Here is a 23,240-nt window from a genome sequence, read left to right on the forward strand (position 1 = left end):
GCACGAGGTTTTCAAGATTCATCCCGTGTTGTAGCATATATCAGTACTTCATCTCTTTTATAGTAGAACACTAATCTGTTGTATGGATGTGACACAGTTTACAACCTGTCTATGGACATTTGAGTTGTTTCCACCTTTTGGCTCTTATGAATAGTGTTGCTATAAACAGTCATGTGGAGGTTTTTGTGTGGCCATATCTTTTCATTTCTGTTGGGTATGTATAAATCTAGGAGTGGAATTGCTGGGTCATATGGTAATTCTATGTTTAACATTTTGAGGAGCCATCAGACTGTTTTCCACAGCCGCTACATCATTTTACATATGTGCATGGGTTCCGGTTTCTCCACATCCTTGTCAGCATTTGTTGTTGTCTCTTTATTTTCGACAAGCTACATGTGCAGGTTTATCTCATTGTGGTTTTGATTTGCATTTTGCTAATTACTAACGATACTGATCATCTTTCAGTATGCTTGTCGGCTGTTTATGTATCTTTGGAGAAATGTGTGTTCAATTCCTTTGCCCATTTTCAAATTGGGTTATTTGCTTTTTTCGAGTTGTAAAAGTTCTTTATATATTCTGGATAATATACCTTTATCACATATATGATTTGCAACTATTTTCTCCTATAAGTTGTCTTCACTTTCTAGGTAATATCCTTTGATGTGTAAAAGTTTTTTATTTTTATGAGTTCCAATTCATCTATTTTTGTTGTTGTTGCTCATGCTTTTGGTGTCACATGTAATAATCTGTTGCCAATCCCAGGTCATGACAATTTTTTTCTGTATTTTCTTCTAGGAGTTTTATAATTTTATGTCTTAAATTTACGTTCTTAATCTGTTTTGAGTTAGTTTTTGTATGTGGTGTGATGTGGGGGGCACCAACTTGATTCTTTTGCCTGTAGATATCTGTTTGTCCCAGCACCATTTGTTGAAGAGACTACTCTTTTACTCCACCTGAATACCCAGCACCCTTGTCAAAAATCAATTGGTCACAGATGTATTGGTTTATTTCTGGATTCTCAGTTCTGTTCCATTAATGTATATGTCTATCCTATGCTCATACCACACTATCTCCATCACTGTAGTTTTGTAGTAAGTTTTAAAATCAGTAAGTATGAGTCCTCAGAGTTCTTTTTCAGTATTGTTTTGGCTATTTAGGATCGCTTGCAATTCCCTATGAATTTAACAATCACCTTTTCCATTTCTGCAAAAAAGGTAATTGAAGTTTTACTAGGGAATGCATTGAGTCTGCGGGTCACTTTGGGGAGTATTGCCATTTTAGCAATCTTAAGTGTTTCAGCTCATGAACAGGGGATGTCTTCACATTTATTTAAGTCTTCAATTTCTGCTGCAGAATTTTAAAAAGCACTCTAGGAGAGTGTCATTTACTGATGCATTTGATACTATAAAGGCCCTGTCTAGGTTTTGGGACCACAGATGGAGGGCAGTGGTATCACCTTTCAATAGTGTTAACCCCCACCTCTAGAAGATATGAGTATTTTGTGTATGGACTCAACAGAGTCACCAGGGCACAGTCACAACATCAGCTTTACAAAGTAAAGTGACACATAGAGGCCTGGATATCTAAGTAAAGTGATTAGCAGGATCATTGAGCTGGACAGAACCTTAGAGATCATATAATCAGACTTCTGAATTGGTGAAGAAACCTAGAGAGAGAGAGAGTTAGCTGCAGACCAGAATAGAGTCCAAGGCAGACATCTGGTAACTTCATCAGATGTGTACTTTTGTTTTGATTTCAGAATTTTGATTCTGCAACATCAACAGCAGGAAGACATCTTACACAGAATAGTAGCCAAAGTTTAATCATTTAAACAATTCCCCAGAATCTTGTTGTAGAGAAATGACATTTTATGTGGGGTCATAAAATGATTGCATGAAAGCATTCTAAGTGTGAAAGAACCTACTCTGCCACCAAGGTTCTAAGTACCTGCCTCGCTGTACCCATGCTCATGCTCTTGCTCTGATAGGAGGGGAGAAATTGGCTCACGAACTTAAAGCTGCTGGTGTTTCTCCTCGCTTGGCACCTCCCCCTTGGCTGTAATGACTACTCAGGAGTAGAGCCTCTGACTTCAGACAATACAGCTGGGAAGGGGGAAATGGTTCAGAATCCAACATTGCCTTATGATTCTTCATATTTCTGTTTGATTGTGGTTATAACAACTTGAGAAATTCTTTGGCTACGGTTGAGGGGGTGCTAAACCAAAACGATGGCAGATTGTTGTTTTTTGGCAGCACCTCCCTGCAGGGTACAGATGGTTAGAAGCTTTTGTTTCAATATTAGGCCAGGCACTAGGGGGAGATAGAGAGCTCCTTTGTTGTCAACTTTGGAGTAAATTCGTCTTTCCTATGATGATCAAAGCCAGTATCTCAGTGTCCCATTACGGGAAGGACAGATGGGAGCCGGTGATCTAATCGTCATTTTAGGTAAGAGCCCTTGGGTTTATATGAGCACTTCAGGGTCACAGAGGAAGCCAGTGAGGACCAGTACCTGGATCTTCTGACTCCTAACTACAGTGATCATCCACTGTGTTCTCCTGGGAGCTGAGAGGCCCTGCCTAGTGCTGGCCCCCTCCCCTCAGTCCCCTAAACTCACTGCCCTTCCGTAGTATTCAGCTCTGTCCTCCCTAGGCTGGCAGCTCTATCAGCACCCAGGTTGTTAGAATAGTTGTTGAAACAGGTCATTCTGCTGCCAAGTGATTACGGGGCCTTGCACTCTGTCCCTTCCCATGAAGCAGGCCGTAGTGTGCTCACTGCTCTCCCTTGCCTTTCCATCCCCTACTTTGATGTGGGAGTTTTCTTTCTTTTTACTTTTCTTTTTTTCCACCGGTTTCCCTCCAATATGTGAGGACTTTTATTGAGTTGATGCGTGGGCTTCTGTGAGTGATTTGGAGTTCCTTGGATTTCTTTTATTCATTTTAGTCTACTGACCCTGTTGCTCAGGCCCAATTTACAGCTGGAGCTTTTATCTGTTGGGTGTGTGTGTGTTTCTTTATTACAATGTGAAACCTATGATACTTATTTTTCACTCCAGGAAAATAATGCCACGTTATAATGTACTTCACATACTTAGTGACTTAAGAACATGATTTGCCAACATTTGAGACTTTGAGACTTTACATTGAAAAAGTGACACGGTTTTAAGGCTTTCTCAGCAAGAATTCATGCCTTTATCCATAGTACCGTTTTCATATTTGTAGCCCAACTTCTGTAGGCAGTGTAACCCCTGCTTGATGGAACAGTGCCACTGAGTTTCAGCTGGTGTATGTAGCACTAATTTTTCATATTTATGAAATGCATATAATATGAAGTTAAAACAGCACCTGGGCCTCTTATTACTCCTGCCTGCCAGAACATTCACTCTGATTCAACTAGTACTCAGGGTTTTTGTTTTTGTTTTTTTTCTTTTTTTGATTGTAAAAGTAATACATCAGAGGAAACTTAGCAAATAAGTATAAAGAAGAAAATTAGTTTCATTACCCAGAGATAACTATTTTTAATTTTTGCATATTTCCTTTTCCTCTTAGTTTAAAATTAAACTGAATGATAACGTGCAGATAATTTTCTGTCATGCTTTTTTCTTAACATGATTATTTTTCCTTGTAAATAAAAACTTTATAAACATTGTAAATGATTGCTTGAATACCGGTGGTTGGATAGTCAATGATTATTTGTATTGAGCACTTGTATGTTTCTGTCTCTGTCTCTTAGCTTTAGGCTACTAACTTTCAGTATTTGGATTATTTTCTTGTAGATTTCTAGAAGTGGTTCTATGTATATGTGCAGATGTCTGCTTTTCTTTTAAGTACACTGAAGGTCATATACATTTCACGGTCTCTGCCACCAGAATGCGTTCCTGCTGTAGGAGTTCTTGTCTTTTCCAAAGCATCTTAATCAGTCTAGGACTTCATTGTGAGCTTATTTTGTATAAACCTCTATACAAGTTAAGGATTAGTCTTTTGTTTTATGAAGGAGTAAACACAGAATAGTTTAATTAGACTAATGGAGCTCTCTTCTGGCTTTTAAATGATCTTGTTTACATTTGAGACAGCTGTGTGAAAATAGCACATACTTCTACTATAACATTGACTTGAGTGAGCATAATTTTGAGAGCAAGGTTCAGATTGCAGAAATTTGAGCTGCCTATTTGACCTAGTGGGTGCAAGTTATTTTGAGCAAGGTTCTATTTTAGTCTTTATGAATGTTCCTACTACTGTTAAGGTGGGCCTTCTACTCCCACTTAAAATTGGGATTTTGAAGAAAATTAAAATTGGATTGTGGCATACTTTGCAATCTTGGAAGTTAATCTCTGACTTTGTTTTTCTGTCTCTAAAATGTTAGACTTGAAATAGATCAGAAAGAATCATTTTCTGAGACCAGGGCAAAGTATTCTGGTTATAATCAGGAGTCAAGTGAAACCTTTGCAGATGAAAGCCATGAACCCCAAAGATACGTCATGCTTTATGTGAAGAGGATGGTACTAGCCAGCTGTCATGATGGCTGTGCAAGCCTCCTTATTTGTTTTTTTCCTTATTGAGGTCCTTTATCTTTAAACATCTGTAGGAAGAAGTATGATCAGCTCTCTTTGCTTAATTCTGCCAGTAGCTACTTTGAGAATTTCAAGCACAATAACTTTGCAAACTTCAATGCAACAAAAATTTACCAGCAGCCTTTCTGAGAATTATTGGGGTTTGGACAGTAATTATGAATGGACAAATCCCACTTTTACTCATGATGTCGTTTTCCCAGTCCTTTCCTTTTGCTCACAGTGTGTCTGTTCTGTGGGGCATAGACTCAGTAGGAATTGTTCCCTTTAAGATACCATTTACCCCAATTATGGTGCAGTGATGATGATCTGCTTTGCATATTCCAGGTTCTTTTTGGCTTTTTCCATTGAAGCCAGTGGTCCTCCCAGCCTTTTATCTTTGATGTGGCTTTTCATTGATAAAGTAACAATTTACCTTCCTGGGACAACAGATTCCAACACCTTAACTAATGTGAAGTTGTTAGCTTCCGCCTTCCCTCGTCACATGGGACCTTTAGGGCCAATTTATTTTCCTGTCCACATGAGAAGTCTCCAGTAAACTAGCTGAAGGTCCTCAGCATGTAGCATGCTTTGTCTCTCCAGTGTTTAAAAGAAATCATCACATGCACATGAGCATACCCTCTGCACCACCCTCCCTTTATAACTGCCACCATATCCACTTCCCTTGCTGCCTCTGCTTCTCAGCCTGTTGCAGCTTGGCATGCATGTCTACATTCCACCCAAGTGGCTGTCTTCAGAATTTCCCCCCTTCCCCCCACCCCTGTCCCCAGTGGTCTAATCTCAAAACCCAAAAGGTACTTCTTAGTCTCTGCCTCTTGGCTCCCTTTCTCTTTTTGGCCCTGTCTGCAGCATTTAATATTACTGTATTACAATGTGTTTGCATTTCTGGTTTCTGTGTACCACCCTCTGCTGGTTCTTCTGCTTTTTCATCCTTCAATAAGCTTTTCTCCATGCTTTTACTGTAAATGTTGCCATTCCTTTAGCCTTTTCTCATTCTGGGCCTTTTTTTTTTTTTTTTTTTTTTTTGAGATGGAGTCTCACTGTTGCCCAGGCTGTAGTACAATGGCGCGATCTGGACTCACTGCAACCTCCTACCTCCTGACTTCAAGCAATTCTCCTGCCTCAGCCTCCTGAGTAGTTGAGATTACAGGCACCCGCCACCACGCCTGGCTAATTTTTGTATTTTTAGTAGAGACGGGGTTTCACCACGTTGACCAGGCGAGTCTTGAACTCATGACCTCAGGAGATCCACCCGCCTCAGCCTCCCAAAGTGCTGGGATTACAGACATGAGCCACTGCGCCAGGCCTGGACCTTTTCCTTGAGTGCTTTATACTTAGGCTGGCTTCAGTTACCAACTGGACGTTGATGGCCTACCTCTAGATCTCTAGGTCAGACCCCTTCCTTGTACTTCAGACTCATGTATCTCATTTCCACAGACACCTCAAACAGTATGGCTGTGACAGACTGTCTCCTTCCTTCTCACCTCTCCTTTCCTTGTCTTTCCTTGGCTTGGAGAGTGGCAGTGCCATCCATCAAAATCAGACACTAGGCCTCATCCAGTGTTTCTCCTGATTTTTTTTTCAGCTCCCAAATCTGTTGTTTTGGCCTCCTTGTCGCAGCCTCTCCTTCAGTTCCTCTGCTATGCCTCTGCCAGGTTGACCTCCCATCACCATCTTCCATAGCTGAGTAGGTGCCACGCCAGTGTGGTTTTTGCTCCCTCTCAATTTTTCGTGAATCTACCTCCCTTCTCTGCGTCTTTGTCTCCACTTCCATCACCTTAGTCCACTCTGTCATCATCTCTACCCCCGGATCCTTGCAGTAGCCTCATGACTGATCATCTACATCTGCTCTTAGGCCCTATAATCCATTCTTCACATGGCAGCCCTATGATGTGTTCAGAATGCAGCTCTGAGCATGTCATTCCCCTGTTTAAACATTTAAGTAGCTTCTCATTATTCCTAGTTCTTGGAATATGGGCCCAGTGGCCAGGTGTGGTGGATCACGCCTGTAATCCCAGCACTTTGGGAGGCTGAGGCAGGCGGATCACTTGAGTCCAAGAGTTTGAGACCATCCTGAGCTACATGGCAAAACCCCGTCTCTATCAAAAATTAAAAAATTAGCTGGGCATGGTGGTTCATGCCCAGCTACTGGGGAAGCTAAGGCAGGAGGATCACTTGAGCCCAGGAGGCCAAGGCTGCAATGAGCCATGATCGTGCCACTGCACAGCCTGGGTGACAGAGTGCAGGCTGTCTCAAAAAAAAAAAAAAAAAGACTATGGGCCCAACTGCTGGCCTGGCCCCCTCCTACACCCCATGACTTGGCCCCTGCTGACTTCCTCAGCCACATCTCTTGTTGTGTCCCATGGCATTTTGTCTGCACTTGGCCTTCTTTGATCTCAGGCCTTACATATGCTGTTCCCACTCTCTGCCCAAGACACCCTTCCCCTTGTTTACTTTCCATCAGTTATCCTTACCTAGTTAATTCCTGTGTTCACCATTTGTATCTCATGTCAAACAGTATTTTCTCAGGGCAATCTTTCCTCAGACCCCACCCCAACCCCCCAGCCCCATACACTGTCTTAGCTCCCTAGCTTTTTCCTTCAGAGCACCACATAGGTTGTCAATCTGTTTGTAGATGATTACCAGACCATAAAGTTCTGTCTGTATTGTCACTCAGGCATGTCCAACCCACTCCTGATACTTGGCCCACTGTCCTGATCTCAGGGTGGCAAGTACCGATGTCACTTGGTTCATCTCTAGACAAGGTCAGTGTCTGCCTTTGATGGGGACTCTTTCCAGTGTGGGGTTGTTGCTCGATGGACTTCTTCTCACTAAGCCTATAGCTTGGTGGACTGACTGGACTGTGGTACCACCAAGTTTAAAAATTCTGGGATTTTTTTGTTTTCCAGTATTACAGGTAGACCTTTAAGGAAAAAGAGGTGCCCTCAGTCGAAGATCCTTTCCTTTTCTCAAGGCAGCTTCTAGTAAATGTGCTAAATTTTAAGGATATAATCAAATGGTTTCTGGGAGAAAGGATCTTGTATCCCATTAATCATTCTTTTTCTTCAACTCTGCATGTCTTTTCTTGACATATTATAAATCAGGAAGATTAAGTATTGCTCATAAAATAATAGAATATGGGAGGGGTGAGTGTTCTTTCTCCATCAGATCTGTTGATTCAAATGGAACAGTTTAGCAAGTGCCTGTTCTCACCCAAGCTTCCCCCATGCCATAGGCGTTGTTTTCATTCCCATCTCATATATAGGAGCCCAGTGAGTTTGTCACATGTTATATCCTAGGCACATGGAAGTGTAGGATAGGAACCTGGATTTTCTTTTTTTTTTTTTTTTTTTCTTTCCAACTTTTATTTATTTTATTCAGGGGGTTCAGGTTTGTTAACATGGGTACATTGTGTGTCACAGGTATTTGGTGTACAGATAATTTTGTCATCCAGGTAATTGGCATTGTACCTGATAGGTAGTTTTTCAGTCCTCACCCTCCTCCCATCCTCCACCCTCAAGTAGTCCCGGGTGTCTTATTTTTCCCTTCTTTGTGTTCATGTGTTCTCAATGTTTAGCTCCCAACTTATAAGTGAGAACATGCGGTATTTGGTTTGCTTCATCCATGTTGCTGCAGAGGACGTGATCTCATTCTTTTTTATGGCTGCATAGTATTCCATGGTATATATGTACTCATTTTCTTTATCCAGTCTACTGTGGATGGGCATCTAGGTTGACTCCACGTCTTTGCTATTGTGAATAGTGCTGTGATGAACTTAGGCATGCATGTGTCTTTATGGTAGAATAATTTATATTCCTTTGGTTATATACCCAGTATTGGGATTGCTGGGTTGAATGGTTGTTCCGTTTTAAGTTCTTTGAGAAATCTCCAGACTGCTTTCCACAGTAGCTGAACTAATATACCTTCTCACTAGCCCTTTATAAGTGTTCCTTTTTCCCCACAACCTCCCCAGCATCTGTTATTTCTTGACTCTTTAATAGCCATTCTGATTGGTATGAGATGGTATCTCATTGTGGTTTTGATTTGCATTTCTCCAATGATTAGTGATACTGAGCTTTTTAAATATGCTTGTTGGCTGCATGTATGTCTTCTTTTGAAAAGTGTCAATTCATGTCTTTTACCTATTTTTAATGGAGTTTTTTGTTACTTGCTTATTGACTTAAGTTCCTCATAGATTGTGGATATTAGGCCTTTGATGGTGGCATAGTTTGCAAATATTTTCTCCCATTCTGTAAGTTGTCTTTTTGCTCTGTTGATAGTTTCTTTTGCTGTGTAGAAGCTCTTTAGTTTAATAAGATTCTACTTGTCAATTTGTTTTTGTTGCAGTTACTTTTGGAGTCCTTGCCAGGGCCAGTGTCAGGCATGGTATTTCCTCAGTTTTCTCTTAGGGTCTTTATAGTTGGAGGTTTTACATTAAGTCTTTGATCCACTTTGAGTTGGTTTTTATATATGGTAAAAGGAATGGGTCCAGTTTTAATCTTCTGCATATGGATAGCCAGCTATCCCAGCACCATTTATTGAATAGGGAATACTTTCCCCATTGCTTGTTATCATCAGCTTTGTCAAAGATCAGATTCTTGAAGGTGTACAGCTTTATTTATTTATTTATTTACTTATTTATTTTATTTATTTATTTTTTTGAGTCTTGAGTCTCTCTTTGTCTCCCAGGCTGGAGTGCAGTGGCGCGATCTTGGCTCGTTGCAACCTCCGCCTCCCAGGTTTGAGCAGTTCTCCTGCCTCAGCCTCGTGGGTAGCTGGGATTACAGGCGTGCATCACTACGCCTGGCTTATTTTGTACTTTTAGTAGAGATGGGGTTTCCCCATGTTGGCCAGCCTGGTCTCAAACTCCTTACCTCAGGTGCTCCACCTGCCTCAGCCTCCCAAAGTGCTGGAATTACAGGCATGAGCCACCGTGCCCAGCCGGTGTACAGCTTTATTTCTGAGTTCTCTACCCTGTTCCATTGGTCTTTGTATCTGTTTTTGTACCATTTCCATGCTGTTTTAGTTACTGTAGCCTTATAGTATAGTTTGAAGTTGGGTAATGTGATGCCCTGGGCTTTGTTCTTTTTGCTTAGGATTGCTTTGGCTATTTGGGCTTTTTATTGGCTCAGAATCAATTTTAGAATATTGTTTTCTCTTTGTTTTGTTTTTGTTAGTAGATGCTGTGTATGCAAAAATAGTTTTTCCTAATTCTGTGAAGAATGTCATTGGTAGTTTGATAGGAATAGCATTGAATCTGTACATTGCTTTGGGTAGTATGGCCATTTTAACAATATTGATTTTTCCTATCCATGAGCATAGAATGTTTTTCCATTTGTTTATGTTGTCTCTGACTTCTTTGAGCAGTGTTTTGTAGTTCTTGTTGTCGAGATTTTTCACCTCCCTGATTAGCTGTATTTTATTCTTTTTGTGGCTGTTGTGAATGAAATTGTGTTCTTGATTGGGCTTTCAGCTTGGACATTATTGGTGTATAGAAATGCTACTGGTTTTTGTATATTGATTTTGTGTCCTGAAGCTTTGCTGAAGTGATCAGAACTAGGAGCCTTTGGGCAGATATTATGGGATTTTCTAGCTATGGAATCATATAGCCTGCAACGAGAGATAGTTTGACGTCCTCTCTTCCTATTTGGATGCCTTTTATTTCTTTCTCTTGCTTGATTGCTCTGGCTAGGACTTCCAGTACTGTGTTGAACGAGAGTGGCAAGAGTGGGCATCCTTGTCTTATTCTGGCTCTCAAGGGAAATGCTTCCAGCTTTTGCCTGTTGAGTATGATGTTTGCTGTGGGTTTGTCATAGATGGCTCTTATTATTTTGAGGTATGTTCCTTCGATGCCTAGTTTGTTGAGGACTCAACATGAAGGGATGTTGAATTGTATCGAAAGCCTTTTCTGCGTCTGTTGAAATTTGAAATGATGATGTGGTTTTTGTTTTTAGTTCTGTTTATGTGATGGATCACATTTGTTGTTTTGCATATGCTGAACCAACCTTGATTCGACGAATAAAGCCTACTTGATCATGGTGGATTAGCTTTTTGATGTGCTGCTGGATTTGATGTGCTAGTATTTCATTTATTTTTACATCTGTGTTCATCACAGATATTGGCCTGAAGTTTTCTTTCTTCATTGTGTCTGCCAGGTTTTGGTATCAGAATGATGCTGGCTTCATGGAATGAGTTAGGGGGGACTCCCTCCTGCTTGATTTTTTTGGGAATACTTTCAGTAGTAGGATTGGTACCAGCTCTTCTTTGTATGTCTGGTAGATTTTGGCTCTGAATCCATCTGGTCCAGGGCTTTTTCTGGTTGGTAGGTTTTTAAATTACTGATTCAGTTTTGGAACTCGTTAATAGGTCTGTCCAGGGTTTCAATTCCTTCCTGGTTCAATCTCAGGAGATTCCGTGTTTCTAGGAATTTATCCATGTCTTCTAGGTTTTCTAGTTTGTGTGTATAGAGGTTGAACTTGTATTTTCTTTTTTTGTTGTTGTTTTGTTTTGTTTTTGTTTTTGTTTTTGAGACGGAGTCTTGCTCCGTCCCCCAGCCCAGGCTGGAGTGCAGTGGCGCCATCTCAGCTCAGTGCAAGCCCCGCTTCCCAGGTTCACACCATTCTCCTGCCTCAGCCTCCTGAGCAGCTGGGACTGCAGGCGCCCGCCACCACGCCTGGCTAATTTTTTGTATTTTTAGTAGAGACGGGGTTTCACTGTGTTAGCCGGGATGGTCTCGGTCTCCTGACCTCGTGATCCGCCTGCCTCGGCCTCCCACGGCCTCCCAAAGTGCTGGGATTACAGGCGTGAGCCACCACGCCCGGCCTGAACTTGTATTTTCTGACTTCTGCCACAACCGTCTCCGTCCAGTAGAAAAGATGTGATATACTCCCAGTCATTTGGAGGTGCTAGGAAACATAACCTGATTGTTTGTTTGCTAATGGAAAGGAATTGAAATTTTTTTTTATTATAGAGAGAGCTGTATTCCAGTGTAGTAAGTAACCTACAGACTGTCTTGCTCTGGGCAGATCTGCCAGCACTAAAAATTACAATAAACATTGCTTAAAAGAATTTTATGTGATACAACCAAATACACAAGCACAAAAAAAAAAAATTTTGTCTGTTAGTTTGTCTTTTTCCTTTCTACCCTTTGTTTCTCAGCTGTCGTCCAGGAGTGCTTGACTCTACCAGTATTTGGCTTAAAATGAGAAACCTTTGTCTGTACCTTTGATGTTTGTCTGCACAAAAATCAATAACCTGGCTTTCCATTAAGATAGTCCTTAAAGAAGCTAGTTTGTGGGGTCTTTGTTAACTTGTGCAAAGCATACATTTTTGATGGTTTACTTTAAAAAAAACTAAATAGTTTGTCTTATACTTTAGTATTTTGGTTTTACTGGTTTTATGTAGTGAGGGACCCAATTCCATAAATGTATGGATTTTTGAAGGATCCAGGTCCATTTATTAATCCGTATCTTTTTAAAGCATTTTATGAGCATCTGTTAAATGGAAAATATTTAGCTTTATGATTATATTAAGGCTTGAAAATTGTCCAGTCCTAAAGTGTATTTTCCTTTTTTAGTTTTTTTTTAGTTAGTATAGACACTGACTTTTCATTCTCCCCTTGCTTCCGCATGTCCCTGTGAGATCAGGGATTTTGTTGTGCCAGTAGAAGCTCCCTTATCACCTTTTGTGTAGAGGAGCCTCTGGGGAGAAAGCAATGCCCTGAAAATGCTTTGTGGTACAATTTCAGGTTTAAGAAGCCCGCTCCCATTTCGTTTCCCGTGGATGGCCGGACTGCTCCAAGAACATTCTTCCAGTTATAGGCATTTTGTCGTTTTTCCTTTTGGGAAATACTTTGTGTGTACCTTTATTATGGGTTTTGATAGTGGAGCTGAGAGGCCCCGAGTATTGGGATTGGAGCCACAATTTCTTCTCTTCTTTGTGTCTTCCCCAGTGTCTCACTCAGCAGCTCCCGCCGTGCTGTGACACCCCAGAATGTATCATTTTGAAATGTTGCAGCTGCCACTAGGTCATATGGGAGCGTGGAGCTGGCTGGGGGAGAGGTGTAGGTCAGTGATGGTTTTTTGTTCCCGCATTGGATCTTTGAAGAAAATTTTAAAACGGCACTCTTATTTTCAATCCAAATATTCATATATTGTATTTTCCAAAAACATAAATGAATGAGTGAATGAAATTGTGTTTTAAGAGGCTGTGCTTCTCAAGTGTAGTTCCTGTGGCCTTAGTAGCAAGGGGTAAGCCTCCTGGCAGGATGAGGGGGCTTGGCGGGTGTGTTAAATATTGGTGGGGTGTGGGTCAGCTTCCCCTTTGGGCTTGGCTCTCTCAACCTCCATACTATGAAGCAGTCCTTTGACTTAAATTCAGTGTGGCAGGTCACCTTTAAAACAGGGGCCTTCGTAAACTGCTTCGTGCACGATAACCCTTTATGACTCTTAATTGGGGGTAGCCGAGCAGTGGGTGATTTTGATATACCATATGTCCTGTAGCACAACAGGGCAAGATGATGGAGATTTCCAGGAGTCGTCTACTTAGCAAGAAAGAAAATAGGTTTAATAATGTTTACATTTTGATCATTGTTTCTTACATGTGTTGCTAGAGGAAACGCTTATAGTTTTGTTTGTTTTGAAAATGAAATTCCTGTGGAAAGGTCATTGCAATGCCAGCCCCTGTCATTTCTAGCCCGCTTATCCCAGAGCTCATCTGCAGTGTGTCAGGTCTGGCTTACTTCTCTAACCAAAAAAGGCAAAGAATGTGTAAGCCCTGCTCTCTTCAGCAGATTGTCTGGGTGCTCCGTGATGGGTGGAGTTCACGGTGTCAGATGGATCCACAGGAAGCAGGGAAATGTTATAGACACATTTTCTCCTGCAAGTTTAGAGAGTCTGTGAGGCAAGATTCCAAAGCTTTGCCAGGAGCATAAATCCTAGGCTTTATCTCAGAACTACACATTGGGCCTTACCCTCTACATTGTAAACATTTCTTGGCAGTCAAATAAACCCAGGCAGTTTCTCGAAGGTGCCTGCCACCTCCTCCACCTCCCCTTCTTGAGGATCCTGACACAGGTTTGCCGCAGCAAGTCAGATATGATTCTTCCCTATTTGGGGCCCCCCACGGCTCTTCTGGGCTAGGGCAGGGTTGCCGCAGTAGGTACTTGCCACTGAATGGAAGGCCCACCTCAGCCCCCCACTTCTCAGTATAAATAATGCATGCGCTGGAGAGGAATAGCAACCAGACTGCTTGGGCTTGCCATGTCTTCTCGGGCTTGCCATGTCTTCTCTTGCATAAGATTGGTCGTGGAGGAAAGGCACCCTCTGAAGATGAGAGTGCTGGAGAGAGCCTTGTGCGCTGTGGTTGAGAAGAGTGCACTGGTGGGGAGAGGAGACTGATGGGCAAGAACGCTGCAGCAGGCTCGTCCTGCAGCTGTAAATGGCACAGGACTGGAGCTCTTGAATTCCAGTTCTAGGCAGGGGAGCGTGGGTGTTCGATGAAAGGTTTAGTCCTGTGTTACATACAGGACTAAAGTATAGTCCTGAATAAAGTATCTGAAACAAGAAGCATGTGACCACCTGGGCACATCATTTTTCTACCTGAGTGGTACTTGGTGTACTAAAGAGATGATGGGATGCAGCACACTTAGACGAGGTGGAAGAATCTGAGTGGGTCTCATCACGTTGGAGTTGGTTTTTATGGGATATGGAAAAGAGGCCCGGATTTCTTCTGAGAGCAGGAGTAGCTGAGGAGCCCTGTGGCAGCAGAGCTCGTGAACTGCACTTGTGTGAGAAGGCCGGCTGGTAAGTTGAGACACAAGATTCTTGGATTTTCCTGAGACCTTTCTCCTTCATCTCTCCAGACCCAAAGAGAATAACCTGGAAAGTCAGCTAGTGAGGGTCTGCAAGACCCAACTGAGAGAGCTTAAGAACCGGAGAATTTGGAGGCAGGTGAAGGCTGGAGTTGTATTTGGGGGAGTTTTGTTTGGAGTCAGTCTTTTTTTTTTGAGACAGGGTCTCACTCTCACCCAGGCTGGAGTGCAGTGGTGTGATCTTGGCTCACTGCAGTCTCTGCCTCCTGGGCTCAAGCAATCTTCCCACCTCAGCCTCCTGAGTAGCTGGAACTATAGGCATGTGCCACCACGCTTGGCTAATTTTGCATTTTTTGTAGAGATGGGGTTTTGCCATGTTCGGGCACAAGTGATCCACCTGCCTCAGCCTCCCAAAGTGTTGGGATTACAGGCGTGAACCACCTTGTCTAGCCTGGAGTCACTGTTAATTTCTTTTGTTGGTCCATGGCAAGGTTTACAGATGAGTTTGTTTGGAAAGCCTGAATCTATTTTTAAAAGCAGGGATGGGGAGTGGAAAATCACAGTAGTTACTACTTGAGTCTATTTAGTGGACTATAAAAACTACTATAGCCTCAGTTTAACCTAATCAGAGCTTGCCAGGAATTCGAGCCTGCTTGCCTCTCTTCAGGAAATTAATCTGGGTCATTTGACTGTCCCAGTTAAGCAGGTACATGTTTTAACAGTTTTAAAGGCAGTTGCTACCTGTATTTGGTTATTCAGAGTATATACCCAGTTATCCTTGCCAATACATTTAAACCTCTTAGCCTACAGATCTTTTCTTTTTACCAGCCTCAGTGTTTTGTGTTTTTTATTTTTTTGTGGAGACAGGGTCTCACTCTGTTTCCCAGGCTGGTCTCAAACTCCTGGCCTCAAGCAGTCCGTCTGCCTCAGCCTCTGAAAGCATTGGGATTAAAGGTGTGAGCCACCATGCCCAGGCCAGCCTTGATGTTTATTAATCCTTTTCAGTGACAGTCTCACTCTCCCTCTTTCTTTCTCTAGTGATTCCTTCCTCCGACGCCTGCTCTTACAATAGGCGTCCCTGCGAGAAGAGTCACCCAGTGGCATCAAGAGCTCTGGGCAGGATCCGTCCACTTCCAGAGTGGCCTGAAGAGTGGAACACATTTCTTTTTAGTTAAATGAGTTTCTTCGGTAATGTCCAGAATATAATATCAGCCTAAGCATGATGGAATCCCCCGTACCCCACCCTATACCCCCTTCCAAACAGAAACAACTATTGTTTGGTTTTTTGGGGTTTTTTTGGGTTTTTTTTTTGACACCGAATCTCGCTCTGTTGCCCAGGCTGGAGTGCAGTGGCACAATCTCAGCTCACCGCAACCTCTGCCCCCCCGGGTTCAAGCAGTTCTCCTGCCTCAGCCTCCTGAGTAGCTGGGATTAACAGGCACCCACCACCCTGCCCAGCTAACTTTTGTATTTTTTAGTAGAGATGGAGTTTCACCATGTTGGCCAGGCTGGTCTTGAACTCCTGACCTCAGGTGATCTGCCTGCCTCGGCCTCCCAAAGTGCTGGGATTACAGGCATGAGCCACCGCGCCTGGCCACAACTGGGATTTTTAAGAAATTGCCTAGGAGAGAGTTAGTTGAACTTAAGGTGGTATCTAACTAGATCAAAGTGCCTTCCATTTTAACTTCAATGAACTTGCCAGGTTGGTCTGATGATAACCCAAGAGTAAGGAGTCTTGGATTCTGATCCCAGCTCAGCTTCTAGAGACTTGGTGGTTTTCAAACTGTTCTTGAGGGACTCCTTCAACTGAAGGGCTCCCTAGTTGCCAAGAGTGGTTGGTTCTGAGTCGAGGTGGCTTTGATTTGTCAGCTTTGGTCAGAGAATTCAGGCAGGGGGCAGGAAGTCAGTGTTCTGTAGTTGTTTTGCTATTTTACCCTTTTTATACCTTCCATTCAGGAGAAGTTTATTAGATGAATCCATGTCCAGAAATAGAGAATTAGTTGCCTTCATCCTTTATATTAATTTCCCTTGAAGTATAAACAGCCAAAGAAGAAAAGTACTTGTGGGAGAAAGGGGGTTCAGATCCTCAAATTTGAAAATAGTTTTCAACTTCAGGAACGTGAAAGGTGACTGTTAACCAAAGTCTGAGTCTTAGGAGCTACTTCATGTGGTATGCTTTTACCTGATGTTATGTTTTAGATATGGCTCATTCATTCGGCACATGTGCTGGGTGCCTACTGTTTGCTGGACACTGCGGAGCCTGGTGGGTGCTGGGGGAAGCAGATGGGTCTGGTCCTGGCCTCCAGGAGCTTACTAGTTAAATGTGGGAGTCATTGCTAATCATTTATGTAAGTCATTGTTTAATTTTAGTTGTGGTAAGTTTACAAAGGAAAGAAACGGGCTGCTAGGAGAGCTCACTCTCTACCCTTTTCTCTTCCTTTGTAGACTGCGTGAGGAGCTCTCATTGCGGGTGGGAGACTGATTGCCTGCAGTAATGGGGAGAGGATATGCCTGGTTCCCTCCTCTCACTCCTTGCTTGGACTTTTGTCTTTACAACTTGAACTAAGTATTCTCCATTTGACCTTTTTCCTGCCTCATTATTCTTCCCAGACATTCTTTAGCTTCTACTCTCTGCCTCTTCAGGTGTGCATCAGGGATCTGGTATCAAGGAATTTAGAACTTGAAAAGAAGTTTTATGGTCCAGTTCCCTCACTTTCAGATATGGAAGAAGGGAACACATCCACGGTCACACAGCAGGTTAGAGGCAGAACCAGGACCAAGCCTAGGCCTCTGCATCTCAGCCCAGGGCTTCTTGTTACATTCCTGCAGGAAGGGCTTTCTAAGTCAGCAGGGGCCCAGCCTCAGGGACCTACTTACCCTTGCAGAGACACTGAGAGGACAAAAACTAAGCCCCAAGGGGGCCAACAGCCCCAGACTTCACATGGCCTAGGGTTGTTTTCTATATATCTTGGCAGATTTATCAAGAGTACCTTTTTCCAAGAGCTGAGGAAAGAAAAAAAATATGCCCCATTCCTATCATTAGGGGATTCATATTCTAGAGGAACATAGAAGTCTCACATGTATGGAGAGAGCATAGAGCAGCTTGCTAGGGGCTCAGGTACACACCCTGTGTGAGGGAGAGCTCTGGAGCAGGAGGAGATGGGGAGTCGTCTCCTGGATGCAGAGCAAGGATTTTCCTAGAAAGGTGGAGTCCAGATAGTCCAAGGAGCAGAGGAGTGGAGGCCAGGCTTTGCTAGGGCTAGGAGAAGAGAGAGACCCCCTCCAGGCTTGCGGGGAATCCTGAAAAAATGGTCCACACAGACAAAGAGGGTTAGGAGGTTGTGAGAAACACACCGTGGCAGGGGCTGATTTTGCAAGACCTTGAACTGTGCTCTGAAGGACCAGATCATGGAGCTAGTGGGGTGCCGTGCCTCACTTTCTCAAGGGAGTGGTTTCATGAAAGCTGGGCTTTCGGGAGAGAAGTCTAGTGGCATTTTAGGAGCCCTAGGGGTCAGGAGGCCTCACCAGGGACTTACTGCAGTGACTCAGTCATGGAATGAGGAGGCCCTGGTCACAGGGAGTAGCAGTGGGGTATTTTGAGCTTCTATAGTGCTTGTTTGCAAAACATGATAAATTTGGGTTAATCTCCAAGCTTTAACATAGGAAGTATAACTTCAGTGTTTTTTTTCTTGCCATGTCTAGGTGGAGTCCGCAAAGAAATTGTGACGCTCAGGTGTCTATTTTATTTTATAAGGCATTTTGAAACTTGAGAACCAACAAAAAGAGAATGCAAATACCAAGTGTTACTTCTTTCTACTTCCAAATCTCAAGCCCTAAATTGAATACCGTTTAATTCACTGTTGCCAGTATGGCACTCTGCATTCCTTTTTTGATAGAAAGTTTTGCCTTTTGAGCATTTGAAGCCCTAGCTTTGCGATATAGCTGAACAGGGTGGGCAGGCTGGTGGGGACAAGGAGGAACACGAGGATGAGAGTAGCTGCCCGGCTCCAGCAGCGCCCATGCCCTCGGCACGCACACTTAATGGTATTGTCTTCTCTTTATCTCCTTAGGAATACAAACAGAAGCTTGCGCGAGTAACCCAGGTCCGCAAGGAACTGAAATCCCATATTCAGAGCTTGCCAGACCTCTCACTGCTGCCCAACGTCACAGGGGGCTTAGCCCCCCTGCCCTCTGCTGGGGACCTGTTTTCAACTGACTAGGATGGGTGTCGTGTCCCAGATTTCTGTTTGTACCAGCAGAAAGAAGAGGGCAAGTCATGGTTGGAAATAACCTTCTAGCCCCTGGTTCTATCCCTTCTTCCGCCCAGCCCCCCAGCCTCAAGAAAGAACCTCAGACTCTGATTCTCCTCTTCAGCCTCTCATCTTGAGCACAGTTCAGAACAGTGGCGACTGGAATCTGGTTTATATTCATATTTGCAAAGACTACAGACTTTTTCTCCCACTTCATATTTTCATGCCCCCCTGTTGGTTTTCCATTCTTAACTGTCTCCTTATACCCAAGAAGTTAAGAAAATCATGTGTACTTCTGGAAGCTTTCAAAAGAATCTTGTCCCTCATGACAGCATTTTGTCATGAAAGCAGCTTCTCCTTTCTGAGCTGGGCTTGTTCAGGTTCGGTGTGGGCTTCCACTAAGGCACTTGTCCTGGAGATGTTGGCTTTCCCAGCTGCATCTGCCCCAAAAGGTTGGAGGCACAGCTGTCGTAGCGTTGCCATAAAGAGTTTGCCAAATCTCTGATCCTCCCTTTCCATTGCTTCTCCTAGTGATGCACGAAGATTAGGTGCATTTATTTTATAAACAGATTGGAGAATCTAGCAATAAGATTCAAAGCTAATCTGGAGCATAAAGGCACAGTTCAGAGACAGAATAACAGGGATCACAAGCATGAATTAAAAGTAATTTATTTGCTTCAAGTTCCTAGATACAACCTTCCCATGCTGCACTTCTCCACTGTCGGAGCACGTTCCGAAAAACAGAATGCCTTGATCCCTGGTGGGTGCGAAGGCAGTTGTTAGGGGTGGCAGGCATTGGTGGGCTCCAAAAGATGAAGGCCCCACACACAGGTGTGCTGCATTTGGGCACTGTGTGGGTGTTTCTTGGACCCTTTCTTCTGGGAGTAAGGTACACACTAATGTTTAATCCGCTGTCTGGGTGCATGTCCACAGTACGGTGGCTAAACTCGAACATCACTGCAAATAGGACGCTGAGCAGGTCCGTCTGTCATGTCACGCCACTGCACAGGTCCTTGTCCCCACATGACGGGGAGTACTTGCATCAGATGTTATTGAATAGCTCGTCTCGGGCAGGGGAAGCGGGGAGTTGGGGATATTAATTGGGGGTTTTAATTCTATTATCATGTCAGCTGACATTATGACTATATAATGTAGTTAGAGACAATTTTTATCTTGCTTATAGTAAAGGTTCAGCCTGCCAATTGTAAATCATTCTAATTTGGCAGGCTTATTTTTGACATTGGAAAGGGCAGAAAGCGATTTGCCCCAATAGTGTAATAGGAGTTATAGACCAGAGGCTGAAACCCAAACTATATAAAAAGGAATTCAGTGGAGGGGGCTTTGTAATCTCCATTAATTTGTGTTGCTATTTCCAGGATCACCAAAAATTACATGTAATTTTACATGTTAAACACATTGAAACATAACCTATGTTTATAAAGCATAACGGGCTTCTCTTCCAGAAGCTCTCCTGCTTGTCATGAAGTGAGAACAATGAAAAGTCGTAGCAGATACTCAGTTTAACTCTGTGTACAACCTAGTAGTGTTTGAGCTGTTATTCAGATTTGAATTCAGACTGTGTGTTGTTTGCTTATTGACACTGCCTGTCGTTCTGTCACTGTTAAATTAATGAGTCTATAAGGTTTTTCTTCCAGAGGCCATAGGTGACATCACTAAAATTGCAAGATAAATTGTAATCTTTGCTGCTGCTGCACTCCCCAACCTCTCCCCCGCCCCCCGTGGTGTGCTGCTTTCTAGATGAGCGTGTTTTGGAGCAGGCCCATCTTGGACACTCTATGCTTTCACCAAGGAAGTGAGATCTGACCAGCCACAATCCAGCCAAAAGAGGATCGTAGATATTTGCTCTGATCAACTAGATGAAAATATAACAGAATGGATTTAGCCCACTGCTCTGTTTTATCCAACTGAGTCTCTGACCAGCAATTGGTGCATAATTATTACAGCAAAAGTAAGAAATGAAACTGTAGCAATTATGTAAATGAATGTGTTGGCCTCTTAATACCTGTTACTAGTGGACTTCCTGTGAGGAAGTTAGTTTTTTGTTTTGATGAAATGCTTTCGTTTTTTAAATCTTAATTCTGCTGTCCACATCCTCCCAAAGTGTGCTTACTTCATTTGTTTAATTTAAATGAACTTTCCTCCTTGTATGTATGAGGTGACTTGGTGGGTGGGGTGGGTGGTTTTTGTTTTTGTGTTTTTTCTTTCTTAGGGCATCTGTAGGCCTCAAAGGACCTTTCCTTTAGGTCATATTCCTCAGAAAGTCTTCAATCTTCCCTTGTTTTTGTTTGTTTGTTTTTCTTAAAGAATATTTTCAAAGCTTAAATTTGTATATTAATTTAGGACTATTTAGAAGTATAGGCTGTCATTGGCGGCAGCAGTATATTCTGAAATGTCTCATAGATATATATTTTTGAATAAAGATGGTGTTGTTGAACAACATTGTGTGATTTGTTTTTAAACTACCCTGTTACTGAAAACAGTGCCTTTCTTTGTAAGCAGTGGGTGATTAGTAATCACCAATAGAGAATGTGCTGTCTGCACAGAATCTTGTCCCTTGGGAGTTTTTGTGTCTGTTAGTGGCACATAAATACTCAGTACTTACGTAGTGTTTTCTGGTTCTTTCCAGGGGCTTAATTAGCTTTAATTAGGCAATCCACACAGTACCCATGAGAGGTGCCGCCATAGTTTTACCCTCATTGTACAGAAGTGGGAACTGATGGAGAGAGGTTAAATGACTCTTCCCCCATACTTCACAGCCAATCTCTGACAGATTAAAACTTGGAAGTTCTTTGATTTTAGCGCCTTTGTTCACACCAGTAGGCCTCCTGAGAGTGATTTGATTTTGGCAGTACAGGGAAAGCCACGCTGAACAGTAAAAAGACGAAAAATGTGAGATAATTGCGAACCCAAGTGGTGTGTCTCTTAAAAACAGTCATGGCTTTCCTTTGTCCTTTTCACTTGTACATGGAGTGAAAGCACATTGACTGTGTATTGCTGGTTAAAGCTCTCAAAATAACAAAAATGGTTTTGAATTAGGTCCTTTTGAAGCAAGTGATATGTTTGGAAGGATCATAAACCTGTCCACTGGGTAATGGCAGCATCTGACAGAAGTGGGGTTATCTGTTTGTCTTATGGTGCAAAAACCTTTGTAGTAGGTGTGGTTCATCAAGACTGCAACCCAAATAAGTCCAGTATTAGGAAAATTGAGACTGCATTACCCAAGTTCTGTTAAAATATGAAAGTTGGATGTTACATGTGAATCTCAAGAGACAAGATCTCCTGTGTCCCCAGATTTCATGGCCTAATTTCTTCACTCCTCCCTATAAATAGTAAGTCCGTGATTCTTCTGGTTTAATTAGCACTTCAGGCTACAGAATGACTTTGAGGTCTTCAGAGCTGAAGACGGAGCTACCCAAGAGTCCGTGAATCTGTCAAAATGCTTATCCTTTGTGACTAGAGCCATTAACTCTCTGTGTCACCTTCCTGGGCAAGGTATTTTCCTCTCTGGGCCTCAGTTTTTTCTTTCTTTTTTTTTTTCTTTTTGAGACAGGATCTAACTCTTGCCCAGGCTGGTGCAACCTTAGCTCACTGCAGCCTCAATCTCCTTGTCTCAAGCTATCCTCCTACCTCAGCCTCTCAAGTAGCTAGGACTACAGGCATCTACCCATGCCTGGCCAATTTTTTTCTTTTCTTGACTTTTTTTAGAAATAGGGTCTCGCTATGTTGTCTAGGCTTGTCTCGAATTCTTGGGCTCAAGCAGCCCTCCCGCCTTGACCTCTCAAAGTGCTAGGATTATAGGCATGAACCACCACAGCCAGCCTCAGCTTTCTTATCTGCGAAATGTAGTATTGGACTAAATTATTTCTAGGCTTGCTGCAAGCCCTAAAAGTGTATGATTGTTGTGCTGCGTAAGAAGCATACGGGACTGAAGTCTGAGAACTCTGGATGGCATATCCTGGGCACACAGTACTATTTGTTAAGAGAAATGAATAGTATCACCATTGTGCTGTGTATACCTAGGAAACCCTGGAGACCATAGTCTGTAAAGATAAGGACACAGGAGACAGTGCCACGACCGGGAAGATGGGGGTAAACGCAATAGTTCACTGCACAAAATTCGTGTTTGGTTTATTTGGGATCTTTAAGAAAAAGCCATTTGCTAGCATGGTTTCCTCTTTTACTTTCTCCTGGAATAATTGATCTGGCTAAAGCTTATCTCTCACTGCTACCTCTGTAGGATTTTCCATTTAAAAGTCATGCTTCCGCTCTGAGGCACAGATTCAATTAAGAATCCATTATTCTCCTGTACAGTAGGTTGGTATTCATACAGCTTTATGTAGTGTTGAAAGCCCAGTGTGTTCAATTTTTTTAGACTCTGAAATAGTTATTTTGCATTAAAAATTCATTTCTACCATTGGTTTGATAAATATTAAAATTAGCAGGAACCCATTTATCTAGTATTTTTTATGAATAAGAGGCAGCTGTGATGAGTGATAACTCATATCTTCTCATCTCCTCTCACTGTGATGACCTTGGGCAAGTCACTCAGCCCTTGGGGACCTCAGCTGCTTCTTACAGGAAATGAGTAGGGGTGA

The 23,240-nt window shown here is 42.7% G+C and overlaps 1 protein-coding gene across 2 annotated transcripts in view; it reads left to right on the forward strand.

Moving 5' to 3' along the window:
- The window catches only part of RPRD1B (regulation of nuclear pre-mRNA domain containing 1B), a 60,022-nt gene extending 38,940 nt beyond the window's left edge, over nucleotides 1-21,082 (forward strand). For both annotated transcript variants that reach the window (XM_054467813.2, XM_063659054.1), the window contains one exon: nucleotides 18,445-21,082. In XM_054467813.2, the coding sequence (XP_054323788.1) occupies nucleotides 18,445-18,594 (150 nt within the window). In that variant the 3' untranslated portion in view covers nucleotides 18,595-21,082. The remainder of the gene's footprint in view (nucleotides 1-18,444) is intronic.
- The last annotated feature ends 2,158 nt before the right edge of the window (nucleotides 21,083-23,240 follow it).

The sequence above is a fragment of the Pongo pygmaeus genome, chromosome 21 (assembly GCF_028885625.2).
Source record: "Pongo pygmaeus isolate AG05252 chromosome 21, NHGRI_mPonPyg2-v2.0_pri, whole genome shotgun sequence".
In the NCBI taxonomy this organism is placed as follows: domain Eukaryota; kingdom Metazoa; phylum Chordata; class Mammalia; order Primates; family Hominidae; genus Pongo; species Pongo pygmaeus.